Raw genomic sequence first — 19,166 nt, 5'->3', positions numbered from 1 at the left:
AAATATATTTTAATTAAGTTAGACATCTATAATAGGGGAATTTTCTTTCTTTTTTTTTATTATTCAACATTAAACAAATGAGCAATAAGTACCTGAAATTAACTTCCTTTTGGATAATAAAGTGAAAATGGAAATTGATTTGATGTGGATATCCATTGGGCAGGGGCACAGCAGTTGTGGGAGTGGATATTGATGGTGAAGAGGAAGGGGGAGAGTCAGACCTGTTTGCAGGGACACTGCCTACAGGAACTGAAGAACTGGAGGAAATCTTCAAGGTAGGGTGGGGTTTAAGCTCTGAGGATTGGAAGGTGACATGGGAGTGTCCCTTTAAGAAATGTTTTTGTCTTATCACATGGCTTCAGTGATGTCATTGTGTGGGTGGAGCTGGGCTGTGGCCCTGGGAGTTGGCTTTACTTTTGTTTTGAGTTTGGAGCTGGTTTGTGGCTCTGCAGGTATTACTTCCACTTTGAGTTTTGGACTGGGTTTGAACTGCACAGGTTGAAAGAAGTGTTCCTCTATCTTTATTTTAAAAGCTGTTTCCAGACTACTTGATAACTTAAAAGAGATAATTGCTTTCTGGAAAGAATTCAACCCTGCTATTTAAGAAAGGAAACAGGATATCACTAACAAGTCTTATACCAGTAAGAGTGCCGTGTGCTGGGCCACACCTTTGGAAAGGGGTTTCTGGTTTACGGGATCTTGTTATTGAATTGGAACAGTTAAAGGGGGAATTCATTAAGGGTTATACAAGATTACTGGAGCTGTGTGGGGTCTTTATGTTTGCAGTTGATAAAATTATTACTGTGTTTGTTTATAAAGATGTTAACTACATTTGTAGAATAAAGCTTGTTTTTTTAAATAAATTTAGAGTACCCAATTCATTTTTTCCAATTAAGGGACAATTTAGCGTGACCAATCCACCTACCCTGCACATCTTTGGGTTGTGGGGGCGAAACCCACGCAAACACAGGGAGAATGTGCAAACTCCACACGGACAGTGACCCAGAGCCAGGATCGAACCTGGGACCTCGGCGCCGTGATGCAGCAGTGCTAACCCACTGCACCACCGTGCTGCCCTTAATAAAGCTTGTTTTGATTAAAAGTGCCGAAGAACTCTGTTGAATAACAGCTGAAAGGCAGGATCTTGTGCTCATCATACCCCCCCCCCCAAAAAAAACCAACGCTGTAAAGATCAAGAGAAGGCTCGAGGGCAGGGAGAAATAGAAAGAAGTTGAACCGTGACGTCACAGCCTGCAGGTAAGGGGTTGGCTGGTGACTGGTAAGTAGTTTTTCTTGTATTTTCCCTCAGGTGTTATCGTGCGGGGCGCAGAGGTTGCTGAGTGAGTGCTTGCTGAGAAGGGGAGTGAATAACAGGTAAGCTCTTTCTTTCTTTTTCCTTTTTTATCTAGAGGGGATGGCAGGGAAGGCAGTGCAATGTTCCTCCTGCAGAATGTTTGAGGTGAGGGACGCCGTCAGTGTCCCTGCTGATTTCATCTGTGGGAAGTGCACCCATCTCCAGCTCCTCAGAAACTGTGTTAGGGAACTGGAGCTGGAGCTGGATGAACTTTGGATCATTCGGGAGGCAGAGGTGGTCAGAGATGTAGTTACTCCGAAGAGAAGATAGATGGGTGATGGTGAGAGGGGCTGGGAGGAAGCAGTCAGTACAGGGATTCCCTGTGGCCGTTCCCCTTAGTAACAAGTATATTGCTTTGGATACTGTTGGGGGGGGGGGGGACTTACCAGGGGTAAGCCATGGGGTACAGGTTTCTGGCACAGAGTCTGTCCCTGTTGCTCAGAAGGGAAGGGGGGAGAGGAGTAGAGCATTAGTCATTGGAGACTCCATAGTTAGGGGGATAGATAGGAGATACTGTGGGAACGAGAGAGACTCGCGGTTGGTGTGTTGCCTCCCAGGTGCCAGGGTGCGTGATGTCTCGGATCGTGTTTTCAGGATACTTAGGGGGAGGGGGAGCAGCCCCAAGTCGTGGTCCACATAGGTACCAACGACAGAAAAGGGATAGGGATGTAAGGCAGAAATTCAGGGAGCTAGGGTGGAAACTTAGATATAGGACAGAGTTATTATCTCTGGGTTGTTACCCGTGCCACGTGATAGCGAGATGAGGAATAGGGAGAGAGAGGAGTTGAACAAGTGGCTACAGGGATGGTGCAGAAGGGAGGGTTTCAGATTTCTGGATAATTGGGGTTCATTCTGGGGTCGGTGGAACCTCTACAAACGGGATGGTCTACACCTGGACCAGAGGGGTACCAATATCCTGTGAGGGAAATTTGCTAATGCTCTTCGGGAGGGTTTAAACTAGTTCAGCAGGGGCTTGGGAACCTGAATTGTAGCTCCAGTATACAGGAGGTTGAGAGTAGTGAGGTCATGAGTAAGGTTTCAAAGTTGCAGGAGTGTACCGGCAGGCAGGAAGGTGGTTTAAAGTGTGTCTTCTTCAATGCCAGGAGCATCCGGAATAAGGTGGGTGAACTTGCGGCATGGGTTGGTACCTGGGACTTCGATGTTGTGGCCATTTCGGAGACATGGATAGAGCAGGGATAGGAATGGTTGTTGCAGGTGCCGGGGTTTAGATATTTCAGTCAGCTCAGGGAAGGTGGTAAAAGAGGGGGAGGGGTGGCATTGTTAGTCAAGGACAGTATTACGGTGGCAGAAAGGACGTTTGATAAGGACTCGTCTACTGAGGTAGTATGAGCTGAGGTTAGAAACAGGAAAGGAGAGGTCACCCTGTTAGGGGTTTTCTATAGGCCTCCGAAAAGTTCCAGAGATGTAGAGGAAAGGATTGCAATGATGATTCTGGATAGGAGCGAAAGCAACAGGGTAGTTGTTATGGGGAACTTTAACTTTCCAAATATTGACTGGAAACGCTATAGTTCGAGTACTTTAGATGGGTCCGTTTTTGTCCAATGTGTGCAGGAGGGTTTCCTGACACATTATGTAGATAGGCCAATGAGAGGCGAGGCCATATTGGATTTGGTACTGGGTAATGAACCAGGACAGGTGTTAGATTTGGAGGTAGGTGAGCACTTTGGTGATAGTGATCACGATTCAATTATGTTTACTTTAATGTTGGAAAGTGATATGTATATACCGCAGGGCAAGAGTTATATCTGGGGGAAAGGCAATTATGATGCGATGAGGCATGACTTAGGATGCATCAGATGGAGAGGAAAACTGCAGGGGATGGGCACAATGGAAATGTGGAGCTTGTTCAAGGAACAGCTACTGCGTGTCCTTGATAAGTATGTACCTGTCAGGCAGGGAGGAAGTGGTCGAGCAAGGGAACCATGGTTTACTAAAGCAGTCGAAACACTTGTCAAGAGGAAGAAGGAGGCTTATGTAAAGACGAGACATGAAGGTTCAGTTCAGGCGCTCGAGAGTTACAAGTTAGCTAGGAAGGACCTAAAGAGAGAGCTAAGAAGAGCCAGGAGGGGACATGAGAAGTCTTTGGCAGGTAGGATCAAGGATAACCCTAAAGCTTTCTATAGATATGTCAGGAATAAACGAATGACTAGGGTAAGAGTAGGGCCAGTCAAGGACAGTAGTGGGAAGTTGTGCTTGGAGTCCGGGAGATAGGACAGGCGCTAAATGAATATTTTTCGTCAGTATTCACACAGGGAAAAGACAATGTTGTGGAGGAGAATACTGAGATTCAGGCTACTAGACTAGAAGGGCTTGAGGTTCATAAGGAGGAGGTGTTAGCAATTCTGGAAAGTGTGAAAATAGATAAGTCCTCTGGGCCGGATGGGATTTATCCTAGGATTCTCTGGGAAGCTAGGGAGGAGATTGCTGAGCCTTTGGCTTTGATCTTTAAGTCATCTTTGTCTACAGGAATAGTGCCAGAAGACTGGAGGATCGCAAATGTTGTCCCCTTGTTCAAGAAGAGGAGTAGAGACAACCCCGGTAACTATAGACCAGTGAGCCTTACTTCTCGTGTGGGCAAAATCTTGGAAAGGTTGATAAGAGGTAGGATGTATAATCACCTGGAAAGGAATAATTTGATTAGAGATAGTCAACACGGTTTTGTGAAGGGTAGGTCGTGCCTAACAAACCTTATTGAGTTCTTTGAGAAGGTGACCAAACAGGTGGATGAGGGTAAAGCAGTTGATGTGGTGTATATGGATTTCAGAAAAGCGTTTGATAAGGTTCCCCACGGTAGGCTACTGCAGAAAATACGGAGGCATGGGATTCAGGGTGATTTAGCAGTTTGGATCAGAAATTAGCTAGCTGGAAGAGGACAAAGGGTGGTGGTTGATGGGAAATGTTCAAACTGGAGTCCAGTTACTAGTGGTGTACCACAAGGATCTGTTTTGGGGCCACTGCTGTTTGTCATTTGTATAAATGACCTGGAGGAGGGCGTAGAAGGATGGGTGAGTAAATTTGCAGATGACACTGAAGTTGGTGGAGTTGTGGACAGTGCGGAAGGATGTTACAAGTTACAGAGGGACATAGATAAGCTGCAGCGCTGGGCTGAGAGGTGGCAAATGGAGTTTAATGCAGAAAAGTGTGAGGTGATTCATTTTGGAAGGAATAACAGGAAGACAGATTACTGGGCTAATGGTAAGATTCTTGGCAGTGTGGATGAGCAGAGAGATCTCGGTGTCCATGTACATAGATCCCTGAAAGTGGCCACCCAGGTTGAGAGGGTTGTGAAGAAGGCGTACGGTGTGTTAGCTTTTATTGGTAGAGGGATTGAGTTTCGGATCCATGAGGCTGTACAAAACTCTGGTGTGGCCGCATTTGGAGTATTGCGTGCAATTCTGGTCGCCTTATTATAGGAAGGATGTGGAAGCATTGGAAAGTGTGCAGAGGAGATTTACCAGAATGTTGCCTGGTATGGAGGGAAGATCTTATGAGGAAAGGCTGAGGGACGAGGCTTTTTTCGTTAGAGAGAAGATGGTAAAGAGGCGACTTAATTGAGGCATACAAGATGATCAGAAAATTAGATAGGGTGGACCGTGAGAGCCGTTTTCCTCGGATGGTGGTGTCTAGCACGAGGGGACATAGCTTTAAATTGAGGGGGGATAGATATAGGGCAGATGTCATAGGTAGGTTCTTTACTCCGAGAGTAGTAAGGGCGTGGAATGCCCTGCCTGCAACAGTAGTGGACTCGCCAACACTAATGGTCATTGGACAGACATATGGACGATAAGGGAATAGTGTAGATGGGCTTTAGAGTGGTTTCACAGGTCGGCGCAACATCGAGGGCCGAAGGGCCTGTACTGCACTGTAATGTTCTATGTTCTATGTTCTAAAATCAATGAACAGTTGTAGATCAGGTGAACTCCATAATCTACTTTGGTATTTTTAAACCCTGGCCCATAACAAAGGCAAGAAGAAAGGTCTGAGACGTTATTGAAAACTTGACCCCATCTTTCTGAATGAGCCGAACTGTAACTTGCTGCATATTTCCAGCATCCACAGTCTGTCTTTTTCTCCTCTAGAGTCTAGCACTGGGACATACAAAGGCTCTAGCATTGCATGGTACCTTGCAGGTCACTGGCAGGTGATACAGGAGACTGGTCAGAATCAAACCGATCACTGCTCGGTTTGTCGGATTTCTTGGACGTGGAAGTGCTTGGATTCTTGGCTGGAACTTGTGAAGCTGCGTGAAAGGAGAGAAAAACAGGTCAACCAGGTGTACTGAACAGGTTAACAAGATACGCTTTCTGATCGATAAGTGTGACTGGAAAATAAACAGCATACACTTACGACTACTCTGCGCTCAGCCTGTGCTGGGATACACTTTCAACAGGCGCTCCTAACGTCACTTAAATCCCCATTTCTAAACCTGCAGGTCTATTGTAGCCACAGCGTTGAACCATGGGAAGAGTCGGGTCCTGTCTAACGACAGCAAGTAAGCACATTCCTGGGGATGTTGCAGAGGTGGATCTGGTGTGGACACAGTCACGCTCAGGTGCTGAATCTGCTGCGTCTCTTCCTCAGTCACTACTGCTGTTCCAGGACGGTGCAGCTAAGACAACAAGCACCATCATGAAAGCTGGCATCTTCCCTGGCAGTGCATTTTAAGGGGGGACCCAATATTTTAAAGGGAGCCCCTTGAGTAAACATCTGCTGCTTTCACCTTATCCTTCCAACTTGTTACTCCCATCTCTGCATCATCTCCTATCTCTGCATCATCTCCTATCTATGCATCATCTCCTATCTTTGCATCATCTCCTATCTCTGCATCATCTCCTATCTCTGCATCATCTCCTATCTCTGCATCAACTCCCATCTCTGCATTATCTACTATCTCTGCATCATCTACTATCTCTGCATCATCTACTATCTCTGCATCAACTCCCATCTCTGCATCATCTCCTATCTCTGCAGCATCTACTATCTCTGCATCAACTCCCATCTCTGCATCATCTCCTATCTCTGCATCAACTCCCATCTTTGCATCATCTCCTATCTCTGCATCATCTCCTATCTCTGCATAAACTCCCATCTCTGCATCATCTACTATCTCTGCATCATCTCCTATCTCTGCATCATCTCCTATCTCTGCATCATCTCCTATCTCTGCATCATCTCCTATCTCCGCATCATCTCCTATCTCCGCATCATCTCCTATCTCTGCAGCATCTCCTATCTCTGCATCAACTCCCATCTCTGCATCATCTACTATCTCTGCATCAACTCACATCTCTGCATCATCTACTATCACTGCATCAACTCCCATCTCTGCATCATCTCCTATCTCTGCATCATCTCCTATCTCTGCATCATCTTCTATCTCTGTATCATCTCCTATCTCCGTATCATCTCCTATCTCCGCATCATCTCCTATCTCCGCATCATCTCCTATCTCCACATCATCTCCTATCACTGCATCATCTACTATCACTGCATCAACTCCCATCTCTGCATCATCTCCTATCTCTGCATCATCTCCTATCTCTGCAGCATCTAGTATCTCTGTATCATCTCCTATCTCCGTATCATCTCCTATCTCCGCATCATCTCCTATCTCCGCATCATCTCCTATCTCTGCATCATCTACTATCTCTGCATCATCTCCTATCTCTGCATCACCTCCTATCTCTGCATCATCTCCTATCTCTGCATCATCTCCTATCTCTGCACCATCTCCTATCTCTGCATCATCTCCTATCTCTGCATCATCTACTATCTCTGCATCATCTACTATCTCTGCATCAACTCCCATCTCTGCATCATCTCCTATCTCTGCAGCATCTACTATCTCTGCATCAACTCCCATCTCTGCATCATCTCCTATCTCTGCATCAACTCCCATCTTTGCATCATCTCCTATCTCTGCATCATCTCCTATCTCTGCATAAACTCCCATCTCTGCATCATCTACTATCTCTGCATCATCTCCTATCTCTGCATCATCTCCTATCTCTGCATCATCTCCTATCTCTGCATCATCTCCTATCTCCGCATCATCTCCTATCTCCGCATCATCTCCTATCTCTGCAGCATCTCCTATCTCTGCATCAACTCCCATCTCTGCATCATCTACTATCTCTGCATCAACTCACATCTCTGCATCATCTACTATCACTGCATCAACTCCCATCTCTGCATCATCTCCTATCTCTGCATCATCTCCTATCTCTGCATCATCTTCTATCTCTGTATCATCTCCTATCTCCGTATCATCTCCTATCTCCGCATCATCTCCTATCTCCGCATCATCTCCTATCTCCGCATCATCTCCTATCTCCACATCATCTCCTATCACTGCATCATCTACTATCACTGCATCAACTCCCATCTCTGCATCATCTCCTATCTCTGCATCATCTCCTATCTCTGCATCATCTTCTATCTCTGTATCATCTCCTATCTCCGTATCATCTCCTATCTCCGCATCATCTCCTATCTCCGCATCATCTCCTATCTCTGCATCATCTACTATCTCTGCATCATCTCCTATCTCTGCATCACCTCCTATCTCTGCATCATCTCCTATCTCTGCATCATCTCCTATCTCTGCACCATCTCCTATCTCTGCATCATCTCCTATCTCTGCATCATCTCCTAACTCTGTATCATCTACTATCACTGCATCATCTACTCTCTATGCATCATCTACTACCTCTGTATCATCTATCTCTGCAGCATCTCCTATCTCTGCATTATCTACTATCACTGCATCAACTCCCATCTCTGCATCATCTCCTATCTCTGCATCATCTCCTATCTCTGCATCATCTACTATCTCTGCATCATCTACTATCTCTGCATCATCTCCTATCTCTGCATCATCTCCTATCTCTGCATCATCTCCTATCTCTGCATCATCTACTATCTCTGTATCATCTCCTATCTCTGCATCATCTCCTATCTCTGCATCGTCTCCTATTTCTGCATCGTCTCCTATCTCTGCATCGTCGCCTATCTCTGCATCATCTCCTATCTCTGCATCATCGTCTATCTCTGCATCATCTACTATCTCTGCATCATCTCCTATCTCTGCATCATCTACTATCTCTGCATCATCTCCTATCTCTGCATCATCGCCTATCTCTGCATCATCTCCTATCTCTGCATCATCTCCTATCTCTGCAGCATCTCTATCGCTGCATCATCTACTATCTCTGCATCATCTACTATCTCTGCATCATCTCCTATCTCTGCATCATCTACTATCTCCGCATCATCTCCTATCTCCGCATCATCTCCTATCTCCGCATCATCTCCTATCTCTGCATCATCTACTATCTCCGCATCATCTACTATCTCTGCATCATCTACTATCTCTGCATCATCGCCTATCTCTGCATCATCTGCTATCTCTGCATCATCTCCTATCTCTGCATCATCTCCTATCTCTGTATCATCTCCTATTTCTGCATCATCTCCTATCTCTGCAGCATCTCCTATCTCTGCAGCATCTACTATCTCTGCATCATCTCCTATCTCTGCATCATCTACTATCTCTGCATCATCTCCTATCTCTGCATCATCGCCTATCTCTGCATCATTTCCTATCTCTGCATCATCTCCTATCTCTGCATCATCTCCTATCTCTGCATCATCTCCTATCTCTTCATCATCTCCTATCTCTGCAGCATCTCCTATCTCTGCATCATCTCCTATCTCTGCAGCATCTCCTATCTCTGCATCATCTCCTATCTCTGCATCATCTCCATTCTCTGCATCATCTACTATCTCTGCATCATCTCCTATCTCTGCAACATCTCTATCGCTGCATCATCTACTATCTCTGCAGCATCTCCTATCTCTGCATCATCTCCGATCTCCGCATCATCTACTATCTCCGCATCATCTCCTATCTCCGCATCATCTCCTATCTCCGCATCGTCTCCTATCTCTGCATCATCTACTATCTCTGCATCATCTCCTATCTCTGCAGCATCTCTATCGCTGCATCATCTACTATCTCTGCATCATCTACTATCTCTGCAGCATCTCCTATCTCTGCATCATCTCCTATCTCCGCATCATCTCCTATCTCCGCATCATCTCCTATCTCTGTATCATCTATTATCTCTGCATCATCTACTATCTCTGCATCATCTCCTATCTCTGCATCATCTACTATCTCTGCATCATCTCCTATCTCTGCATCATCTCCTATCTCTGCATCATCTACTATCTCTGCATCATCTGCTATCCCCGCATCATCTCCTATCTCCGCATCATCTCCTATCACTGCATCATCTATTATCTCTGCATCATCTACTATCTCTGCATCATCTACTATCTCTGCGTCATCTCTTATCTCTGCATCATCTACTATCTCTGCATCATCTCCTATCTCTGCATCATCTCCAATCTCTGGATCATCTACTATCTCTGCAGCATCTCCTATCTCTGCATCATCTACTATCTCTGCAGCATCTCCTATCTCTGCATCATCTACTATCTCTGCATCATCTCCTGTCTCTGCATCATCTACTAACTCTGCATCATCTCCTATCTCTGCATCATCTCCTATTTCTGCATCATCTCCTATCTCTGCATCATCTATCTCTGCATCATCTCCTATTTCTGCATCATCTCCTATCTCTGCATCATCTCCTATTTCTGCATCATCTCCTATCTCTGCATCATCTCCTATCTCTGCATCATCTCCTATCTCTGCATCATCTCCTATCTCTGCATCATCTCCTATCACTGCATCATCTCCTATCTCTGCATCATCTCCTATCTCTGCATCATCTCCTATCCCTGCATCATCTCCTATCTCTGCATCATCTCCTATCACTGCATCATCTGCTATCTCTGCATCATCTCCTATCTCTGCATCATCTCCTATCTCTGCAGCATCTCCTGTCTCTGCAGCATCTCCTATCTCTGTATCATCTACTATCTCTGCATCATCTCCTGTCTCTGCAGCATCTACTATCTCTGCATCATCTCCTATCTCTGCATCATCTACTATCTCTGCTTCATCTACTATCTCTGCATCATCTCCTATCTCTGCCTCATCTACTATCTCTGCTTCATGTACTGTCTCTGCATTATCTCCTATCTCTGCATTATCTCTTATCTCTGCAGCATCTACTATCTCTGCATCATCTCCTATTTCTGCATCATCTACTGTCTCTGCATTATCTCCTATCTCTGCAGCATCTCCTATCTCTGCATCATCTCCTATTTCTGCATCATCTACTATCTCTGCATCATCTCCTATTTCTGAATCATCTACTATCTCCGCATCATCTCCTATCTCCGCATCATCTCCTATCACTGCATCATCTATTATCTCTGCATCATCTACTATCTCTGCATCATCTCCTATCTCTGCATCATCTACTATCTCTGCATCATCTCCTATCTCTGCATCATCTCCTATCTCTGCATCATCTCCTATCTCTGCATCATCTCCAATCTCTGGATCATCTACTATCTCTGCAGCATCTCCTATCTCTGCATCATCTACTAGATCTGCAGCATCTCCTATCTATGCATCATCTACTATCTCTGCATCATCTCCTATCTCTGCATCATCTACTATCTCTGCATCATCTCCTATTTCTGCATCCTCTCCTATCTCTGCATCATCTCCTATCTCTGCATCATCTCCTATCTCTGCATCATCTCCTATCTCTGCATCATCTCCTATCACTGCATCATCTCCTATCTCTGCATCATCTCCTATCTCTGCATAATCTCCTGTCACTGCATCATCTCCTATCTCTGCATCATCTGTAATCTCTGCAGCATCTACTATCTCTGCATCATCTACTATCTCTGCATCATCTCCTATCTCTGCATCATCTCCTATCTCTGCACCATCTACTATCTCCGCATCATCTACTATCTCTGCACCATCTACTATCTCTGCGGCATCTCCTGTCTCTGCTGCATCTCCTATCTCTGCATCATCTCCTATCTCTGCATTATCTCCTATCTCTGCATCATCTCCTATCTCTGCAGCATCTACTATCTCTGCATCATCTCCTATCTGCGCATCATCTCCTATCTCTGAATCATCTACTATCTCTGCACCATCTCCTATTTCTGCATCATCTACTATCTCTGCATCATCTACTATCTATGCATCATCTACTATCTCTGCATCATCTACTATCTCTGCATCATCTCCTGTCTCTGCATCATCTGCTATCTCCGCATCATCTCCTATCTCCGCATCATCTACTATATCTGCATCATCTCCTGTCTCTGCATCATCTCCCATCTCTGCATCATCTCCTATCTCCGCATCATCTCCTATTTCTTCATCATCTGCTATCTCCGCATCATCTCCTATCTCTGCATCATCTACTATATCTGCATCATCTCCTATCTCTGCATCATCTACTATCTCTGCATCATCTCCTATCTCTGCATCATCTCCTATCTCTGCATCATCTACTATCTCTTCATCATCTACTATCTCTGCAGCATCGACTGTCTCTGCATCATCTCCTATCTCTGCAGCATCTCCTATCTCTGCAGCATCTCCTATCTCTGCATCATCTACTATCTCTGCATCATCTCCTATCTCTGCATCATCTACTATCTCTTCATCATCTACTATCTCTGCAGCATCTACTATCTCTGCATCATCTCCTATCTCTGCATCATCTACTATCTCTGCCTCATCTACTATCTCTGCATCATCTCCTATCTCTGCCTCATCTACTATCTCTGCTTCATGTACTGTCTCTGCATTATCTCCTATCTCTGCATCATCTCTTATCTCTGCAGCATCTACTATCTCTGCAGCATCTCCTATCTCTGCATCATCTCCTATCTCTGCATCATCTACTATCTCTGCCTCATCTACTATCTCTGCATCATCTCCTATCTCTGCCTCATCTACTATCTCTGCTTCATGTACTGTCTCTGTATTATCTCCTATCTCTGCATTATCTCTTATCTCTGCAGCATCTACTATCTCTGCATCATCTCCTATTTCTGCATCATCTACTGTCTCTGCATTATCTCCTATCTCTGCAGCATCTCCTATCTCTGCATCATCTCCTATTTCTGCATCATCTACTATCTCTGCATCATCTCCTATTTCTGAATCATCTACTATCTCCGCATCATCTCCTATCTCCGCATCATCTCCTATCACTGCATCATCTATTATCTCTGCATCATCTACTATCTCTGCATCATCTCCTATCTCTGCATCATCTCCTATCTCTGCATCATCTACTATCTCTGCATCATCTCCTATCTCTGCATCATCTCCTATTTCTGCATCATCTCCTATCTCTGCATCATCTCCAATCTCTGGATCATCTACTATCTCTGCAGCATCTCCTATCTCTGCATCATCTACTAGATCTGCAGCATCTCCTATCTCTGCATCATCTACTATCTCTACAGCATCTACTATCTCTGCATCATCTACTATCTCTGCATCATCAACTTTTTCTGCATCATTAAAATAATAATTGCTGATCGTCACAAGTAGACTTTAATGAAGTTAATGTGAAAAGCCACATTCCGGCGCCTGTTCGGGGATGCCGGTATGGGTGTTAAACCCGCGCTGCTGACATTGTTCTGCATCATCTACTATCTCTTCATCATCTACTATCTCTGCAGCATCGACTGTCTCTGCATCATCTCCTATCTCTGCAGCATCTCCTATCTCTGCGGCATCTCCTATCTCTGCATCATCTACAATCTCTGCATCATCTACTATCTCAGCATCATCTCCTATCTCTGCATCATCTACTATCTCTGCATCATCTACTATCTCCGCACCATCTCCTATCTCTGCAGCATCTCCTGTCTCTGCATCATCTACTATCTCTGCATTATCTCCTATCTCTGCATCATCTCCTATCTCTGCATCATCTACTATCTCTGCATCATCTACTATCTCCGCACCATCTCCTATCTCTGCAGCATCTCCTGTCTCTGCATCATCTACTATCTCAGCATCATCTCCTATCTCTGCATCATCTACTATCTCTGCATCATCTACTATCTCCGCATCATCTCCTATCTCTGCAGCATCTCCTATCTCTGCATCATCTACTATCTCTGCATTATCTCCTATCTCTGCATCATCTCTTATCTCTGCAGCATCTACTATCTCTGCATCATCTCCTATCTCTGCATCATCTCCTATTTCTGCATCATCTACTATCTCTGCATCATCTCCTATTTCTGCATCATCTACTATCTCTGCATCATCTCCTGTCTCTGCAGCATCTACTATCTCTGCATCATCTCCTATCTCTGCATCATCTACTATCTCTGCCTCATCTACCATCACTGCATCATCTCCTATCTCTGCATCATCTCCTATCTCTGCATCATCTCTTATCTCTGCATCATCTACTGTCTCTGCATTATCTACTATCTCTACAGCATCTACTATCTCTGCATCATCTACTCTCTCTGCATCATCTCCTATCTCTGCCTCATCTACTATCACTGCATCATCGCCTATCTCCGCATCATCTACTATCTCTGCCTCATCTACTGTCACTGCATCATCTCCTATCTCTGCATCATCTCTTATCTCTGCATCATCTACTGTCTCTGCATTATCTACTATCTCTACAGCATCTACTATCTCTGCATCATCTACTGTCTCTGCATCATCTCCTATCTCTGCGTCATCTCTTATCTCTGCAGCATCTACTATCTCTGCATTATCTCCTATTTCTGTATCATCTGCTGTCTCTGCATCATCTACTATCTCTACAGCATCTCCTATCTCTGCATCATCTCCTATCTCTGCATCAACTCCTATCTCCGCATCAACTCTAGCCCACTGTCTAGCCCACTGTGCTAAACCAGCTCCTCCTATCACCTACCATCATCTCCTATCTCTGCATCATCTACTATCTCTGCAGCATCTCATATTAATAATGATAATCTATGTGGAAAAACCCCTAGTTGTCACATTTCGGCCACTATTCGGGTACAGTGATGGAGAATTCAGAATGTCAAGCACGCCTTTCGGGACTTGTGGGGGGAAACCGGAGCACCCGGAGGAAACCGTACGCAGGCATGGGGAGAACTTGCAGACTCCGTACAGCCAGTGACCAAAGCCGGAATCAAACCCAGGTCCCTGGCGCAGTGAAGCACTCTGCTACTATCATGTCCATATGCCTAACCACTGTACTACAGTGCCACACAACATGATGGAGACAGGACAAGGATTGTGGTCAGACCTAACAATATTGTCACGGACAGATGCATCTGTGACAGGCAGGTTGGTGAGGATGAGGTGGAGTATGCTTTTCCCTCTTGCTAGCAGATATTCCCCTTTGGACTTGGTCAGTGATGGTGTTACTGTCGCCATCTGGGATGGCCACTTCCCGATTACAAAATGGACACTTTGCAAAGATTGCAGGGGAAATGGACAATACTGAGAAAACAAGCAGGTTCAGAGCTTGTCTGTATATTGGAGCCGCAGCTCCCAGACAAGACCAAAACTGTAGGCCCATTAGCATACTAATGGCCCATCTCCAGGGACAAAAGAGTAACATTTGAGTAACCGATACTAAGACAGACACCCCGGCGCCAGAGGAGACCAGAACAAAGCAGGCCAACGGCCACCTAGGACACGCCCAGCCATCAGGGCACCCACCCCTTTATTGGATGAAATCAATCGGAATGATCAAGAAACGGCCCAATTGATTGGGGCCAAGTTCAAGGCCCGCTCAAAAGAGCGCGAAGCCCCTTTGGGTATAAGAAGAAGCCCCCAAGAGAGAATCGTTCTCTTGGACCCGGCTCTCACCGAGGAGAGACCCGTCCACCAGCTGCACCAGAACAAGTAAGTCCAAGGTCAACGCACACTACCAGACGGACGACCTTAGCTGTTCCCCTTCACCACTTCGACCCCAGCAGCCTCAGAACCGAACAACGGCCATTGTTCCTCTGACTGAGTGGGCGCCCGAAGCTAAGTATAGGCTTTAGCAGTAGTGATAGTTTAGTCTGTAGAGTTTCGTGCATGAGTATATTTAACTGTGTGTGTAAATAAATAAGCATTGACTTTGAACTAACTAACTGGTGTACCGAGCCTTTGATCAGTATTCGGTTTTGAACCTTGTGGCGGTATCGAGAGATACCTGGCGACTCTAGAGCAAACATAATTAGAATTAAAGAAGGCGACCATATTGACCGCCATCTTCAGAGCCAACCAAAGAGAGCAACATTTACTGGCCACCTCTGACGGGACTCGACCTAGAAATGGCCTAGACACTCCGAGAGAACCCAAATTTGAATTGGAATCCAATTGGAAACAGAAAAACCACAAGTGTGAGAACGATACTGATCAAACCTCCGAGATTTGGAAGTGTGTCAATGCATGCGTACTAACAGGGATATAAGGTAAACCTGAGAGATTTTGTTGCGTAAAACTGTCGGGAGTTTTGTAGGCCGGAAAATAGCGTAAGCCGTACCTGTGTTTACATTACCACTTTATCACCCCCTGTTCCAAATTCAGTAGAGAACCCAGATAGAGAAAATGGTAATGAAGGCAATGGAACGCCTCATGAACCCCCAGGAATTTGAGGTCGCAGCGACCAGTAGAGTAGGACAGTGTCCCGTATGGGAAGAAGAGATCAGAAAATATCTCAAAGGGAAAGGGAAAGCCCGTTTGGAGTGAATTCTGCGCCAATGACGAAACAGATCCCGGGAGAATAGGACATACTTGGTGGGAGAACCTGTCAGAGATTCATAAGAAGAGCTTGGGGAAAGCTCGCAAGCCGATGGCAATCGTGTCCTGCTTGGCACAATTACAAGGCACAGAAGAGGTTGTTAGGATGCTCCGTTGAGAGATTGAGGAGAGAGACAGAAATAGTGAGGGAGATGTGAGCGAATTTGAGAAGGAGAATAAGGAGTTAAGAGAACAGTTAGCAGCGAGGGGCAGAGAAGTGGATGATGCCAAGCGGGCACACCAGTCTTGTCTCGCCCATTTGAGTAGTTTTCAGACCCAGTACGATAAGGCCTACCAGGACACGCAACGCGCGGTCTTGGTAAGACAAGAAACCGAGCAACAGGGAGAGCAATTGCAGAAACAGTGCAATGATTTAAAAGCAGCCCTACGAGCGCTCCACACTTCCACGATGGAACAAAGGCAGAGCTCTGTAGATCACGCAAAGTGCCGGAAGCAAATTGCAGAATTGCAATCTCTGCTTTCTGTCCAGAATAGGTTTCAAAGTACGTTTGGACCCCAGTTAGACCAAGAAAACAGCCCCGATTGGCAGGAGTTAAATGAAACTGCCCACAGATACGTACACGGGACATGCACGCAAGAAAAACCCCAGAAAAGGAAAGCACCCCAACCCCCGACTGAACAGTCAGAACACACCCCCATGAACCCTGTAACCACACACCGCAGGGCCGCAGCAGGAGGAAACGCAGATTTCCTGTATACAACCCTGTTAACCGTGACCCAATTATGGGCCGCGTGTGGAAAAATTACACCGTTCCTCCCCACATCAGATCCCCACCAGTTTTTCGCTCGAGTTAAACAGCAGGTTACCATGTACGGCCTGGATGAAAAGGAGCAAGTGAAGCTCACAGTTTTAAGCCTCGACCCTTCAGTCGTGGCAGCCCTTCCCGACCCACAGAATGTAGGAGGAGGCACACTCCAAGAGATGCACACAGCGATACTGGATATGATCAGCTATAACAGAGGAGACCCCGTAGAAGGCCTAAACAAGTGTAGGCAAAAGAAGACAGAGCACCCCACAGCGTTTGCTGGGCGCTAGTGGATACATTTCACAGCAGTATTCGGAGAGTTAGCACATGCCCATTTGTCCGCAGATAATATGGCCAAATGGACTCGAATCCTAGTCTCTTATGTGACAAGAGGCAGGACAGAGAGCTTGCGCAAATTATGACCCCCTCAGACGAGGCCCACAACGAGAAATGGGTTTTGAAAAGATTGTCCCGCCCTTGGGAACAATCTGACTTGGCAAAACCACATTTGCAAAACCAGATGAAGAGCAGGCAGACATGCATCCAGTTAGGACGCACCAGAACCCCGCATGGGTAAATGAGGGCAGGAACAGCCCACAGCAACCCAAATCCCAGGAATGCTACAATTGTGGACAATTAGGTCATAAGTGCAACGCGCCCCAAAAGCAGCAGAGAAACCAACAGACAGGCACCCTAACTAAGAATAGGGCAACGCCAATCCATAGTGTTAGCGCCCTTTCAGAGAACATAGACATGAACGGCACCGACTGACAGTGTTCGGACTCCCCAACCTGGGTCTGCGACACCGGTAGACCGGTAGTAGCAGGCAAAGTCCGGGGACACCCCGTAGAATTTCTTTGGGACACAGGAGGGTCCCGCACCACACTCAATTCCTCCACGATGTTTCAACGAGACAAGTGGCCCACAACAGACACCATCACACTCAGCGGCTTTACAGGTCATTTACAACAAGGACACATCACAACCCCTGTCGCGATACAAACAGGGAACATTACGACTAAACACCCCGTAGTTTTGGTCGATCTACCCCAGACAGCTGAACACATCCTGGGAATCGACTTTATGAGCTCCCACAACCTCTCATTTGATCCGGTAAATAAATGTGTATGGAGAATGGCGAAGGCAGCACGAGCCCCCGCCATGCTCACAGTTGGAGAGTATGAAAACAGGATTAGCTCAGTAGGAGACTTCTGGTTCGACCCTCGAGCTATTAGTCAGGACAAACAGGTTAGGGAAGTCCTACAGCAACACAAAGCAGCATTTGCACAGCACAAGCACGACTGTGGCAAGATCGCTGGCTTAGTGAACATTACAGGTCCTGACGCCAGACCCCCAAAGCAGTACGGTTTTCCCCAAGAGGCAGAGGGAGAAATCTCCAAAGTAATAGAGAGTCTGCTTGATCAAGGCGTACTCCGATCAGTAGCCTCCACAAACAATGCACCAATTTGGCCCGTCAGGAAACCCGATGGATCATGGCGACTGACCAGTGATTACCGGGAACTGAACAAAGTAACCCCAGTAGCAGCCCCACCGTAGCCACGAGTCCCGAGACAATGCTCAAACAGGGACTCCAGTCAAATCTTTTTCCGGTTTTGGACATTACGAACGGCTTTTGGTCCATTCCATTGGATAAAGCGTGCCAGTACAAATTCGCCTTTACATTCCAGGGACAACAATACACATGGACATGTCTTCCACAAGGCTTCCACAACTCCCCCTCCATTTTCCACCGACAGCTGGCAAATGGACTAGCAAAATTTTCCTGACCCGATTGTCTGGTCCAGTTTGTAGATGACTTGCTACTACAGACGGACACAAAGGGAGAGCACATTTCACTTCTCGCCGAACTCCTAGAACTCCTAAAACAGATTGGATGTAAAGTCAACCCAAGAAGGCCCAGATTTTGCAGGAAAAGGTGATTTACTTGGGTACAGTAATCATACATGGTAAACGTGAGATCTCGCAAAAGAGAATTGACTCGATCGTCAAATTGCCCCTTCCCCATAATGTAACAGTCCTCCGGTCATTTCTAGGACTGGTTGGCTACTGCAGAAACCATATCGACGGTTTCGCCACAAAAGCAGCGCCCCTATCCGACCTTCTCAAGATACAGGCACCTTGGGAATGGCTTCCACAGCACACGGATGCCGTGGATGCTCTAAAGAGAGCCCTCAGCACAGCCCCCGCAATACAGGTCCCAGATCCACTTTCCCCGTACGCAATCGAAGTAGCAAGCACCGACCGAACCCTTTCGGCCGTGCTCCTCCAGGAACGCCATGACCAA

At 46.0% G+C, this 19,166-nt stretch overlaps 1 protein-coding gene across 6 annotated transcripts in view; it reads right to left on the bottom strand.

The window, feature by feature from the left end:
• The window catches only part of LOC140424662 (IQ motif and ankyrin repeat domain-containing protein 1-like), a 775,223-nt gene that overhangs the window by 703,269 nt on the left and 52,788 nt on the right, over positions 1-19,166 (bottom strand). For all 6 annotated transcript variants that reach the window (XM_072507911.1, XM_072507913.1, XM_072507908.1 and 3 more), the window contains exon 3: positions 5,499-5,615. In XM_072507911.1, the coding sequence (XP_072364012.1) occupies positions 5,499-5,615 (117 nt within the window). The remainder of the gene's footprint in view (positions 1-5,498; positions 5,616-19,166) is intronic.

The sequence above is a fragment of the Scyliorhinus torazame genome, chromosome 6, assembly GCF_047496885.1.
Source record: "Scyliorhinus torazame isolate Kashiwa2021f chromosome 6, sScyTor2.1, whole genome shotgun sequence".
Classification (NCBI taxonomy): domain Eukaryota; kingdom Metazoa; phylum Chordata; class Chondrichthyes; order Carcharhiniformes; family Scyliorhinidae; genus Scyliorhinus; species Scyliorhinus torazame.
The sequence above is the reverse complement of the archived record's forward strand: the minus strand, read 5'-3'. Positions and strand labels throughout refer to the sequence as shown.